Raw genomic sequence first — 13,855 nt, 5'->3', positions numbered from 1 at the left:
ATACCCGGGTGAGTCACTAGTGACGGAACTCAGGAGTACAGTCAGCCCTCCGTACCCATGGAGGCAGAACTCGTAGGCAGGGAGGCAGACTGCACTCAGCCGTTTTATATAAGGGACTTGAGCATCATCGGCAGATCCTGGGGTCCAAGGGGTCCTGGAACCAGCCCCCGTGGACTCTGAGGGACGACTGTATAGGTGAAGACCGACACCTGAGCGAGAAAGCAGATGCTAACTCACAACAGCAAGCTCACCTTGCTGAGCCTGGCAGGAACTGGACATACAAGCTACTCCCCTGCCAGCTCCTGGCAGCGGACAAGAGAGCAAGGAGTCACAATGCCAGGGCCCAAGGGGGCAGCCAGGTGGGCTGGATCAAGTGAGGGAACACGTTAAAGACCCAAGTAAGACTCGGTGCTTAGCAGGTGCCATAAACACCAGTCTAACTAAAGGGTTAAACCCTAAAAAGGCAATCCACCGCGAGAAAACCCTGAATCTCTTCCACACATCACTGCCACCACAGCTGTGCTAAGCCCCTGAGACAAACTTCTGGAAAAAGGAGGAAACTCCTGGGGGCCCTTGCTCTTGGTTGAGCTGGAAGACCTACCTCCACCCTGGCCTCTAGCTTAAAGAACAGCCCAGAACACACCTGCTTGTATCTATAAAACAGGACCCAGGGTGTTTACCTATGCCGGGTGCCTGGCAGGGCTTCACAGGCATTATTTCATGGTGTCCCCACCACCACCTCGAGAGGTAGGGGGTATCTTCACCCCCAACTGTCAGGTGAAGCAGCTGAGGTTCAGACAGTTGAATGGACTTTCCCAAAGCAACCGATGTGCCAACCCAGGCTGCGTGACCCAGAGCCACCAGGAAGCATGTTTCGAGAGGGTGTGGGAGGGATGGGACACACTGGGGACAGGTGAGCTAAAGGCTCACGGGAGCTCCAGGGGCCCAGTCACTGGGGCTCCTGACCATTGCTCATTCTGGATCCTGGATGGGTCATATTTCCATGGCAGTAATCAACCATCACTGAACAAGAGAGAGAGAGAGAGAGAGTGTGAGTGTGTGTGTGTGGTGTGTGTGTGTGCATGCGCACGCACACACACGCACGCATGCACGTACACACATGCTAAAGTCGCTTCAATAGGGTCCAACTCCTTGCAATCCCATGGACTGTAGCCCCCCAGGCTCCTCTGTCCATGGGATTCTCCAGGCAAGAATACTGGAGTGGGTTGCCATGGCCTCCTCCAGGGGATCTTCCCGACCCAGGGACTGAACCCGCATCATACGTGTATATGTATAGTCAATCCTCACCAGAGCTCCACAAAGGAGGCATTACAATGTGCTAAATGACTGCTCCTCACAGTCAAGGAGACCAGTGCCTAGAGAGTTTGGACAATTTCCCCAGAACATGTCACCAGGAGCAGCAGGGGGCTGTCCTGCTCCTGCTCACAGCCACTGCATGCTGCGCCAATCTTTTTTGGAGGCCTCCCCCACAGCTGGGTGCCCTCTGCTCCCCTTCCCCCGCACTGTGCACAGAGCTGACGTAGCGTCTCCCAGGCCGGGGAGAACCCTGGGGAGACCAGTACCCAGCACAGAGCCGATACCTCATGAAGGCTGTGGCTTCCCCACCCATGCTCTTACCAAGTCTAACTCCACCCTTTCGGTCTCAGCAACAGATGGGGCTTTCTGGAACTCGGGGGCGGGCCTGAGCTAGGGACTTCATTGATTCCAAGGCCTTCATTTGAAGGAAGGAGCTTGTCAGGGAAAGGTCAGTTGGAGAGTTAATCTAGGCAGAAACAAAACATGCACTCACAGCCCACACTGTGTTGTCTTCTGCAGTGCTCCCCAGTTCTCAGAACCTCAGCAAGATGCTAGAAAGCCCTCTGACCACCTAGTCTGCCCCCAGAGCCCCAGCCCCAACCCAGACTCCTCAAAGGGCAGCTTCCTTTCAGGGCAGCATGCTCTTACTCAGGGGGTCTATCTCAACCCATGTGATGCCACGGCATGTTATTACAGGATTCCACTGGAATTCCCTTCCTCAAACCTCTTCTGCTACTAGGCTGTGGAATCTGACCTTTTTTTTTTTTTCTTTAAAGGGAAAAAACCTCAGCACGATCTGTAGAGAACGGGGCATGAGCGGAGGAGGGTCTATCCTGCCCCCGGCCCACGAGAGGTGAGGACATCATCTGGGGGACAGATGTGACCCTCATGCTGTGAGAGGACTCGTGGCAGAGCAGCTCGCCAGCACAGGGGGAGAAACTCAGTTTTAAGAGAAACCCAGGTCCAAAGAGGAAAAGGATAAACCAGCCCAAGGTCTTAGTAAACCAGAGGTGAGAACGCGCTGACACCAATCCTTGAGCATCAGATCGGTAAAAGTCAGAGATTCAAGGAGTCGGTTCAGAGCTCAAGAGAAGGTCGGGGGGAGGCGGTCATGGCCACTGGGGTCTCCTAGGGTGGAAGGAGCAGTAGCTGAGCACAGCCTGGCCTCCTCCATCCTAGGGTCCTTCTGGAGCCACTCCCCTGCCTCTCCCTGCAGAGGGATTGAAGCCAGGAGGGTTCGGGGCGGCTGGGGCATGCAGCAGGGCTGGCCGCAGCCCGAGGGCTCTGGGGTGTGAGGCCGGCTCCACGACAGGGGGCGGTCGAGACCCGCGGAGCTGCCGGGTGCTTTGTTACCGAGCAAACCACCCAGGCGCTGACTGCTGATGCATAGCTAACAGGGCAGCAGACACTGATTTATGTTCAACTTTCCATTTCATCAGAGAGAGTTGACGGTGTGACCGCGTGGAGTTCACATCTGGGGGGAGGGGGGCGGCTCGAGTGTGCAAGCGCACATGCCCACGGGTGCATACAGGCACACAGGATGGTCAAGGACGCAACTTTTTTTTTTTTTCCTTTTTTAAGGGAGAGGGTGACGGGGGTAAGGCTGCCTGGCACATCAGGAGTAAGTAACCTTTTGTCTATTGTTGCTAGGAGCCCCGGGCCAGTCATCTGCCCCAGGGCAGACATTAGGCACCAGGCTGGCTGCCGGGCAGGGTGAGAGAGCAGCCTGACCTTTGAGAAGGTGGTATCGGCCTGAAAAGAAGGTTTCCCCCACTCCTTCTCCTGTCCTAGCCTTTCTGCACCGGCCACGTGAATGTGAGGGGAGTGTGCGTATGGGTTAACAGTGGGGAAGGGAGGAACAGGCCAGTCCACAGCGCATTAGAGTGCCCTCCTGTGCACCCCTCACCAGAGTGATAAGCAAACTAAGGTCCAGAGAGGGGAGGATGGCTCCCCAAGGACACACTGCAGTTTGGCAGTAGGGCTGGACTCAAACCAGGGTGTCCAATGCCCAGGGCAGGGATCTTCAGGCTGAAAGGGCACCCCTGGCTTCATTTCAGGAACCAAGGGATGCTGCTGCTTTTGCAGCCAAGGCTTGGAACAGGTGGGAGCGGGGGGTGGGAACAGCAGCGGCTCCCCACCTCCCAGCATGGCCCAGGGCCCAGCGTTTGGGGCGTCCCGCCTCCTCTCTAATCCTTCTCGGCAGGGGTGACCCTGCCTTCTGTCAGTCTGGAGGCAGACGGCAGGGCAAGGGACAGGGAGGAGGGGAGCTTCTGTCCCCTGGAGGGCCTGGCACTCCCACCTCTGTCCTCCTGCACTGACCCCCTCTGCTTACCAGGGAGCAGACAGGGCGAGGGGCTGGGGTTGGAGAGCAGGCCCAGGGAAGCGAGGAATCCTCCAGCAGACGGAGGATTCATCAAGAAGCTCTGAACCCCCTGCCCCGGCTACAGCCTCTCTTCTCTGAGCAACACTCTGGCCAATCTGAGCCTCAGTCTGCTCATCCAGAATGTGGGAACGCTGTCAGCTCTCAGGCCTCCCTAACAGGCACACATGATCACAGAGGGGGAAGCTTCTCTAATCTGGAGAACTTTCTACCAGCAGCCATGAGGAGGGTTCACCCAGTTTCATGTTAGGGCCTGCGAGCACAGCTGGGGAGGCCAGGAAGGGCCAGTCTGGACAGCCGTGGGGCCACGTGCGGGCACCTCCCCTGTGGACGGAGGGCGGTGGCACAGGGCAGGGGGCGTGGGAGACTCGGCGAGAGGCCGGCCCTCACCCCTCACTCACCTCCTCCTGCTCTGCTCCCCAGCCTCCCAGCTCCAACACCCAGCGAGGGGCCACCCCGTCGAGAGGAGGGGGCACCAGCCACAGCATTTAGTCACCACTCCAGCTCAGGCCTGGCCACCTCCTGAGATGACCACAGCCTGGGCTCCAACCCTACCTGGCCACCCCCTCCAGGCCACTGCCCTTCCTCGGACCACCTCACTCCCCCTTCTTAGGAGCCTTCCGTGTCTCTCCTTTGTCTTTAAGTTCGTGTGTCCATCCAGGCCTCCTGCCATCCCAAGCCTGCCCTTTCACATCATGCCCAGGCACACTGGCCCCTCCATGTAATCAGTCCGGCCTCCTGCACCAGCCAGGCCATCTGAGCCCGCTGAGGCCAGGGTCCCTGGCTGCCTCTTTGGTCTGCACTGCTCATGGCTAAGTGACTGGGAGGTCACTGTGCCCTGAGGGACCACGTCTGGTCGATGAGTTAAGGGGTGATCAATGAGCCCGGGCCAGGGCTCATGTGGTCCTAGCCTCAGTTTCACCAGCTGTCTAATGGGGATCCGGGTCCCCACGCATCAAGTATTCCTCCCTAGCAGTGGACTTTGAAAACCATAAAAACAGGTGGTTTAATTTTTCCCCAAGTCTGCCCTAGTCCCAGACTCGCCAGAGTGGTCCTTCCTGTGGCAGCAGCTTTCCAGCAGGAGGAGAGTCAGCTCACTCTGTGCTGCCTGCTCCCCGCTGGAAAGGAAGCCTGGAAACTAGGGAACCGCTCAAGCTGCTTCCACCGGCATATTCCCATCTGCTGGACTCAGATCTTTCCTGGAAACACATCACCCCACCCCACGACTCACAGTCTCCCAGGCTCTCTGCTGGGCATCTAGTCTCTACTTGGTTACTGCCAATGTCAAGGAACTCACTACCTCACTGTAAAATCAGCGGGCGGTAGCAATGCCTTCCCTGCAGAGACGTCAAGTGGCCTCCCTCTTCTTTTCTCAAGAGGATCTGAGATCTATGGGCTGACCTCACAGAGGCAGGGCTGAGTGTCTTCTACATGGCAGAGCTTCAGGTACTTTAAGTTAGAGCCTTCCAGAGACTGTGCCTCCCAGAGAAACCCCAGCTACCCCTACGGCAGATAAGCAGAGACGTTTATCTGATACTCTCGACAGGAAAGGACCAAGGTTGTATGTACCTCTCTCCCTCTTATTTCTAGATCATGTCTCTGGTTCCTGGGCTATACACATCAAGTGCTGCTTTTCCTCTCTCCTCCTGTAACTGATGGGGAAGGTTCTCTGGAACAGACCTTAACCTCCTTCTAAGGTGGGTGGGCTCGGCCTGAACAAATGAGGCCTCACTGGAACAGGGGACATCTCAGTCCCTACATGTCTCCCATTGCAGTGGGAAGTATCTGGGGATGTTCAGAGCAGGTCAGGCTGAGATTCTGGTAAAGGGAGCTGGGTCCGCCAGGGCTGTCTTTTTCAGAAAAGGCACGTTCTTTAGGCCTGTGGCCTCTGCGGGCAGTTGAATGGAGACACTGGCTACTTCTGACAGAAGATGGCTAGAGTTTCTCTTTCTCCTTCCATTATTTCTCCCCTTGTCTCTTGTTCTCTATTCCTTCTTCTTCTCCTAGATAATCAGATTTGTATCCACATTAGGACCCTGACTGCTATGGAAGAACTCGAGGATCAGGAACCAGGAAGCTGAGTTCAGGTTCTCATTACAGCCCTCGGTTAACTCTGGGCAGGTCATTCACCTTTCTGAGGCTCACTTTCCCAACCAGCCACGCCTCCTCTGCAGAAATGCTGTGATTAAAATGAAAGTAAGCTGCATGGCCAAAAACACTACATAACTGAAAACAATTATTGGAATTTAAAACAAAACAAGAACAAAAACAGTCTGTACCCAATGCTCCCTCCTCCATGACCCCTCTGCCCTCCTGCAATTCCCCAGCTCTGGACCTAGAAATCCTCATTGGACGGTGCCTCCCTTCAAACCACCTTAGGGCCAAGGAGCTGGGGACCCACCCAAACCAGTGGGCCTGGCCAAAGCCAAGCTGAGTTTACCAGATGTGCAGCCCAACTGACTTAGGCTGCGCGGAGGGGAAAAAAAAAAAAAGCCACTGCTTGATTATGTAAAATCCTTCTGGATTCAAAGCAGAAAATTCAGTAAGAAGGGCCCTCAGAGACCATCTGGTCTATCCCCTGCCTCACCTACTGCTGAGGAAACTGCGGTCCAGAGACGGAAAGCAACTTGGCCAAGGGCACTCAGCAAGTACCTCGACAAGTAGGTGCTAGCCTAGATGTCCTCAGACTCCAGTCTTTTGTGTCCTCTGCATTCCATACCATCATCCCTGGACCACCCCCTAGTCTGGTCAGATTGCTCCATCTAGAGCTGGGGGCTGGTTGGGCTCCACTCCTGGAAATAAGAGTGACACAAACTCATTTCAAACATTTCCTGGGTCCTCAGTGCACGCGAGGTGCTGGGGATGTCAAGATGAAGGTCTTTTTTATAACGAGCACACTGAGAACATCCTTACCTGGAGAACCCCACAATATTCCCCAGTAGTGGAACAGTGAGGTATGGTCAGGTCAGGTCTCAAACATCTCCCCGTCAGCCCTCAGCTTGCTACCAAACACATCTCATGCCCAGGACCACAGGCACTGTCCATCTCAGAAGCCCCAACTCGGAGTAAGGGAGAGCAAACGCATGGGACCTGATGTAATGATGGCTAAACCTTCTGACCCCAAGCGTGGCCTCGCAGCCTAGCAGTCAAAGGCCCAAGAAAGAAAGTTCCCTGTGTTGCTTTCTAAGGGGCCAAGGGTAGGGGTGGAAAGCTGGTCCCTCCCACCCACCCTGGAGGCCCCAACTAAACTGAGCACCAACTAGGGTTGGAATTCTGACCAAAAAAATTGGGCTGGCTGCCCTGGGACAGGTTTTGGCCAAAGATGATCAGCCAGACCAGGCTGGCTCCTCAGTGCAAAGACCCTCCTGCCACTGAGCTGTCTGCCAGGCTGTGGTCAAGTAGGGGAAGAAGTTCAATTGTTGGCAGCAGATAAAACCTTCGATACCATCTCTATTTCCCTTCTAATATCACAGTGACCGCCTGCAAGATGAGCGAGGGGCAGGGCTGGCAATCAATAGCTAATACTCCTGCTGTGAGTTGGCCTGTTCTGGAAATGGGCAGCCACTACCTGCTTACAGAGAGACACCTTTTCCCCACAGCAGTGACCCAGCCCAAGTGGTTCAGCATCCTGACCAGGAAGGACTTCATCAGCCTTCAACTGACTGATGGAGAAAGGATGCCCCTTGGGGGGAGGCTGGGGGTGTAGCCAAAGTCAGCCAAGCAGCAGAGAGGTCAGGGCACACAGCCCCCTTGCTCAATGATCCAGCAAGCTCTTGATGGTTCACCCCGATTAAGGATCAGAGAAGACCTCAAGTCAAGGGTTGTGGGGTTGGTGGGGGGGTACCCGGCAGTGGCTAAATAAGGACAGGAGTAAGTCTGGGCTTTCTGACCACACACCCCTGAAATGTCACAGGGGAGGGCCTAAGAAATATGTCTGGAATTAGGCCTTAATCATGGACCATTGTATCAAAGCAGGAAGCTGGGAGCTGCCCACATATCAGACAGACCTCTCCTTGCCTCAGACTCAGGCCAAAAAAGAAGTCAGCGGCCTATTCTTAAAAATCCAGCCAGCTCTTGTCCCCTTCTTCTTGCCACCGTGGCCTATGCTGGGCACCCGGATGCCAGCAAGCAACCTCAACAGGGATGCACGCAGACGGAGCATGTACCTGGGTGTACCTGTCCACCAGATGGGAAAGCCACTTCTGCACTGTAGGAAGGGCAGCCACGGTGTATCTGGGGAGGATGTGAACCTGGGAAAGAAGTTCCAACCGGAGAGAACACCGCAGCAAAGACCAACGCCTGGCTGCAGAACACCGTCTGCAGTGGCTGGGAAGATGGCTGCCCCTTGGCACGGAGGACCCTGTCAAGGAGCAGCCCTTCAGGCTCCTGTCTTCCCTGGGTCCACGCGTTTCCAAGGCTTTGAACATCTCACTCTCTCTTGTAAGTCTGGCCCCTCTTCCCAGCGCCTGTGACCTCGTGCCAAGCCTCACCCCAGGTAGTGCTTGGTCTGGCCCAACCTGGAGCCTATACACCCACTTCCATCCTGGAGACGAGGCCCCAGTTTGGACCCTGCTAGGAACGCAGATAGACACACGACTGGCCATCCAACACTCTGAGCTTCCATCCCTAAATCCTTATCACTTTTCTCACTGCCCCCTTGGTGGGCAACCTGCTGTTTTCTGTTGAAGAACAGCCACATTTCACTGATTTCCCTTCTTGGCTGGTAAGCAGCATGTCCTAACCCTCCTCTCCTGAGAGCGAACATCAGCCATAACATGAAACCTTGCAGACATGTCTTCTAGGTCATCTCCCACCCAGGAAGGAAAATCTCTTAATACCCCCAGGAGGCACCTGCCCCGTTTTTGCTCAGCTTCCTCCAGTGCCAGGGAGCCTCCTGCGACCAGTGTCCCACTGCTGCATGCAGGCAGTGTGAAATTCTGGCTGTCACCAAGCCACAGTCTCCTCAGACTGGGTCTCCCTGGCCCCAGTTTTGAATTCTTGGGCTTCACAAAGAAATCTCCACCTTCTTTTCTATATGACAGCTCTTTCTAGATTCTTATCTGGAAGATGGCATCACTGACTCAATGAACATGAGTGTGAGTGAACTCCAGGAGACAGGGAAGGGCTGGGAAGCCTGGTGAGCTGTAGCCCCTGGGGTCACAAAGAGTAGGACAGGACGTGTTGACTACACAACAACCAACCTTTCAAAAGGTGTGCAAACCTCAGGCAGATTCTCAAACCCGACTGCAGAGAGGTTTGAAAGCATGTCACCCTCAAGAGCTCCTCAAGAGCTTCCAGCCCCCACAGGCCAATCCCTCTCCAATGGCCTTTTCCAGTCTCAATAGGGTTTCAATCAAACGAGTCCCCAGAGGGGATAAGAGAGATGCAAGAGGAGGCGCAGAGGGTGTGGCGGGTGTACCCACCCAGCAAATCAGAAAGCTGTCTCCCCTCACCCCACACCCAAGAGCTCCACAAGGTGCCTTTTGGAGAAGACCTGGCTCTCAACCCACATGAGCGCGGCTCCTGCCTTTGGCGGGCAGAGCATGGGCACAGATGCCTGTGGGACGCCTTCTGTGATCACACTCGGAAAAAATCAAGCGGTTACCCAGAGGGAAAGGATTCCCAGACCTGCCAGGATGGTGGGTTTTTTTGGTTTTTTTTTAGATTACCCCTAAGGTTTGTAGTTTGGACAGGCAAAGTAAACAATGACAATGACAGCAGCAACAAAACAGAAACAAAGAACAGTTTACTTGTTTTGTTTTTAAAAAAAAAAAAAAAAAAGCCTTTTGTTAAAAGACAGCTCTGCAAGGGCCTTTGGAAGCAGCCCCACCGCCTCCCGACCAGGGGCGGGCTGTGTCGTGAGCGCGAAGCTGGTGTGAAGAAAACAAACTCCGGCAGAAGTGACAGCGCGTGCAGGAGGTGCCTGCTCTCCAGCTTTCTTTGCCCCCCTCCTCGCTTTTTGGAAGGGGTGGCGAGAGGGAGGGGAAGGGAAGGGTCTGAACCAGCAGGAAGCAACTGTATTTAGACCATGGCAAACTGCGCTGCTACTGACTTCTCTCTCGCTCCCTCCCTCCCTCCCGCCTGCCTGGGGGCCTGGCCTGGAGTGAAAGGAGCACAGGGCCGAGAGCCCAGCACGTACCTGAAAGAAACCCGGAGGGATGGGGCCTCCCGGCATGCCATCGTTGGGGGGAATGTTGCCAAGCACGGGGCTCGGGGCGGCTGCTGCACTCTGCGGAGACAGGAGGGTGGAAAGTAAGAGGCTGCACCCACGTAGAGAGACAGGGAGTTCTCACTCCCAGCCCCCTCCACGCTCTCCACCCACGTCCTCCAAAGGCCCCCCCACCCCATCCACCCAAAACACCACCACCTTTCCAGGATTGTCACTCGGTGGGTAAGAGATGAGCTCTCTGAGCCTAGGTTTCCTCATCACTAAACCCCACGGACAGAGGAGCCTGGTGGCTACAGTCCATGGGGTTGCAGAATCGGACATGACTGAGCCACTAAACCACCACCACCACCACCAGGACGATGCCCACCACTGGCGCACACACCCTTCCAAGCAGCAGAGCTGTCAGGGAGCCCCGCCTCCCCACTCGGTTGCTTTAGTTCTGAAGAAGCCTCCGCAGGGCAGGCGAGGTGCCTCATGAATGGGGGTGCCCTCGCCAAGGCGCCAGCATGCTGTACAGAGCAGAAGATCAATGAACATCCACGGCTTAGTGAATCTACAGACAGACCAGCTGGGAAAGGCCCGGGAGATGGGAGAGGCGGGCGGGCATGTCACCGGCCCCGTCGGGGTCCTGGGTGCCACAGAGGAGGTGGGCTGCACTGTCATTCCTCTTTCTCTCAAATGCTGCTCTTCCGGCATTTACCTGGTACATCTGCCTCAACAAATGCGTCCCAGGGGTGAACAGACGTTGCTCTCCCCAGCCTGGCCTCCTTCCAGACAATCTGTGTCCCACCTGTTCCTATGGCCGGCGTGTCTGTGCCTGGCCGCGTGCTCACACGGGCGGGTGAAGCTGAGAGAGAAGCCCCCAGGCCTGACCGCCCACCTGGGCCCATGCTCTGCTCCCCGCCACACTCCACAACTCCCAGGGGCTGCTCCCACAGGAAGCCCAGACCCAACCTCGAAGGTCCCCAAACCCCAGCAGGACTGAGCCTCTGAAACACAATGGCCAACTGTCCCCCCGGGGGCTCTGACTGGTCCTCTGGGACGACAGTGAGCCCGTCGGGGTCAAGAAACAGAACACTCTTCTGTTACAATTGCAGCCTGCCGTCACCACTTCTAAGAAGTCACTTCTCCTGCCCCTTCCTCAGCCACAAAACAGGACCCAGAACTCCTAACTCCCAGGGAAGGGGATGGGGGACTGTATGAATCCCCCAAACACACCACATGCAGCAAGAAAACAGACAGCCCTGGAAACCAATACACTGGGGTTCAAACACTGTTTGCCTGTACTAGCAAGGGGCGACCGTGGCAAACCACTCAGCTTTCTGCACTAGGTTCAAATCACCGCAGTCCTACCTGCTCCTAAGCGTTGGGGAGGATTAAGCAATGGGATGGTCTGTGCTTTGTAACCCCGGGAAGCTGGTCATCTGGAAATAAGGAGGACTCGGGAGGCCCACAGTGGCTGTTTCAACAGACCCCAGGTAAAAGGGAATAGCGTGGGATGGGGCTGGCTTCTCTGGCCCAACATTCCAAAATGATTCGGTGTACAGAAAAGCAAACTTCTCTGTAGAGAGTCTGCCAACCATCCTGTAATGTGTTAAAATACCCCCCAAATATCAGGTTCTGCCTTTCCTACCTCCTTAGGTTGGAGGAGAAGCCAGCCCTGGTTGAGCTCCCCGCCCCTGGTATTATCTAGGATGAGGGCTGCCTGGGGGAATACGCCAGGTTATCCATTAGCTGCACTGTTTGTTTGCGGTTGGTTGTTCTGCGAAAATGCAACTTTTCATGATTTACAGCCAACAATTACTCCGCAGCAGCAGCAGAAAAAAATTTTTTTTAATTTTAAATGGGGTGAGGTAAACATCCTCCTATACTTTCTTCAAGTTCTTTCACAGACCAGTTTTACACTTAACTCTTTAATCATTCAGCAACTTATTTTGGTAAAGAACATAGATTTTACTCCTCAAATGGTCAACTGGCTTGGTACAAGTTTTCCAGTCATTTGAAATCAGAGACAAAAATTCTTACAAAGGCATGGGATGGTTTCTGAGCTTTTAAAAAATTCTGTCCTAATTCTGTCCATTCTAATGATCAGAGTTTTACAATGTATTTTATTATCTTCTTCAATTCTTTAGTGGAAGTTTTCTTATTTATTTTTATCTACTTATCCCACCAAACTTCTATCATTTATACAAGTCATCTTCCTACCAAAATAAAAAAATTCCTATATACAGTAAAATTTGGAGGAAAACTGACACCTTTCCAAAACAGAGGTACCCTCTTAGGAGGTGACCTTTCTCAAATTATTCATATTTCTGTTCAAGTCCACCAGTCAAGCAAGGAGGGTGGGTCAACGATGCTGATCAGAAAGGCGGTCAAGGGCAAGTGATACATTTGGGAAAACCAAAACCCTCTCTTGCCCTGATTAAATGTTTTATTCAATAAATGTGACACTGACTTGTTCTCAGGGTGAAGATGGAAAAGATGGCGCTCCTGATGACAGTGTGAGAAAGACGGAGCCGATGGCCCAACCCTGGGCTGGGTGGATGGCAGGGGCTGTCTGGCCTGATGCTCAGAACAAGCCAGGTACTGTCACACCATCTCTCCCTGAACCCCCAGGCGGCCTTCCAAGGCAGACACAAGCACCCTTACATTACAGATGAGAAAACAAGTGTCTGTGTGGAGAGCAGACTGAAGGTGGCCTTTTCCCACTTATCCCCCCAGAGAGTCCAGATCTACTCTTCCTCAGCCTTCAGCTCAGAAACAATGTGTGTCTTTTAAAGAAAGATCTGGAAAGCTTCAGCAACTTGGTTCTTTAAATTAGCATTATTCGTTTAATATAAAACACTTTCCTATTATAGGACACAGCAGAGTAAAAAGAAAATTAGTTACTGTTTTTTGTTAAATAATATGGTAAGCACTTCTCCTCTCATTAAATGGTCAAAGAAAACATGATTTTTTAATGAGACTAATATTATTCAACTAATTTAATTAACAGGGCATTATATCAGTGTTTGCTAACTTAGTTACAAAATGCTATCTCTTTGATCTCTTTGGTATTTTAACTTAATCTTTTGGATCACTGACCTTTTAAAATGGTTTACACTGGCCATTTAGTAAAACAAATGACAAATCATTCATGCCGTTTGCTATTTAGGTATTTCATGTCTTTCCTTAGTGATATACATGAGCTCTTTATATATTAAGGATATAACATATAGATATCTTATCATTTTAAAGAAAAAAAAAACTTTTAAAGGAATACTTGAACCAGGTGCATAACTTACAAGGCTCCCCTGACACCAAAATCTCTTTTTCCTACAAGATCAGGAATCCACGGTCCTTTGAATGTTAGGGATGGAAAATCCACAGTTCTAATAGGGGGATGGTATAATTCTTTGACACCTGGGTGGAAACGGACATTTGCTACCCTCCAGGGGAAGGAAGGCCATGTTAGTGGTGGCTCAGGTGTCAGGAAGCTGGGGTGATAACTTATCCTTTATAGGCTCTTTCAGCTGCAAAATTAAGTAGCTCTGCAGTGTTTAACTCTGTCTTAAAGTATGACAGTTACTGCCATTCTTTGATTTTGAGGCAAACATGAACTTATAACAGAAAACTTTCAAAAGGGCAGAAAAGGACAAAAAAGAAAATGAAAGCAGCAACCAGTGTCACAGAGAGACAAGAGGGTTAAGAAATCATTCTTGCACACGAAACCCAACAGACCTCACCCCACATCTATCAACACGATGCTGCCCTCACCCCCACACCTCAACAGCACCTTTACCCATCTCTAAGACCCAGCACAATGTGAGGCATACAGCAGGTGTTCAATAAACAATTACAACTTTTATTGTTCGAAGACCTGCTTAAACCTGGCCATCTGGAGCCAGGCCTTTCCGGACTGCTAGGAATCAGCCTCTCCCTGTGGTTTCCAACTTGGAGTTAGAACTCCATTAAAGCACTCAGCAAAGTGCCTCATGTGAGTTTTCTCT

General features: G+C 52.9%; 1 protein-coding gene across 4 annotated transcripts in view; it reads right to left on the bottom strand.

Annotated features, from left to right (window-relative positions):
• SSBP3 (single stranded DNA binding protein 3) overlaps positions 1-13,855 on the bottom strand; it is a 166,244-nt gene that overhangs the window by 39,204 nt on the left and 113,185 nt on the right. For all 4 annotated transcript variants that reach the window (XM_043877191.1, XM_043877193.1, XM_043877192.1 and 1 more), the window contains one exon: positions 9,837-9,926. In XM_043877191.1, coding sequence (XP_043733126.1) covers positions 9,837-9,926 — 90 coding nt within the window. The remainder of the gene's footprint in view (positions 1-9,836; positions 9,927-13,855) is intronic.

This window comes from Cervus elaphus, chromosome 20 (assembly GCF_910594005.1).
Source record: "Cervus elaphus chromosome 20, mCerEla1.1, whole genome shotgun sequence".
NCBI lineage: Eukaryota > Metazoa > Chordata > Mammalia > Artiodactyla > Cervidae > Cervus > Cervus elaphus.
This window is presented reverse-complemented; position numbering and strand designations above follow the sequence as displayed.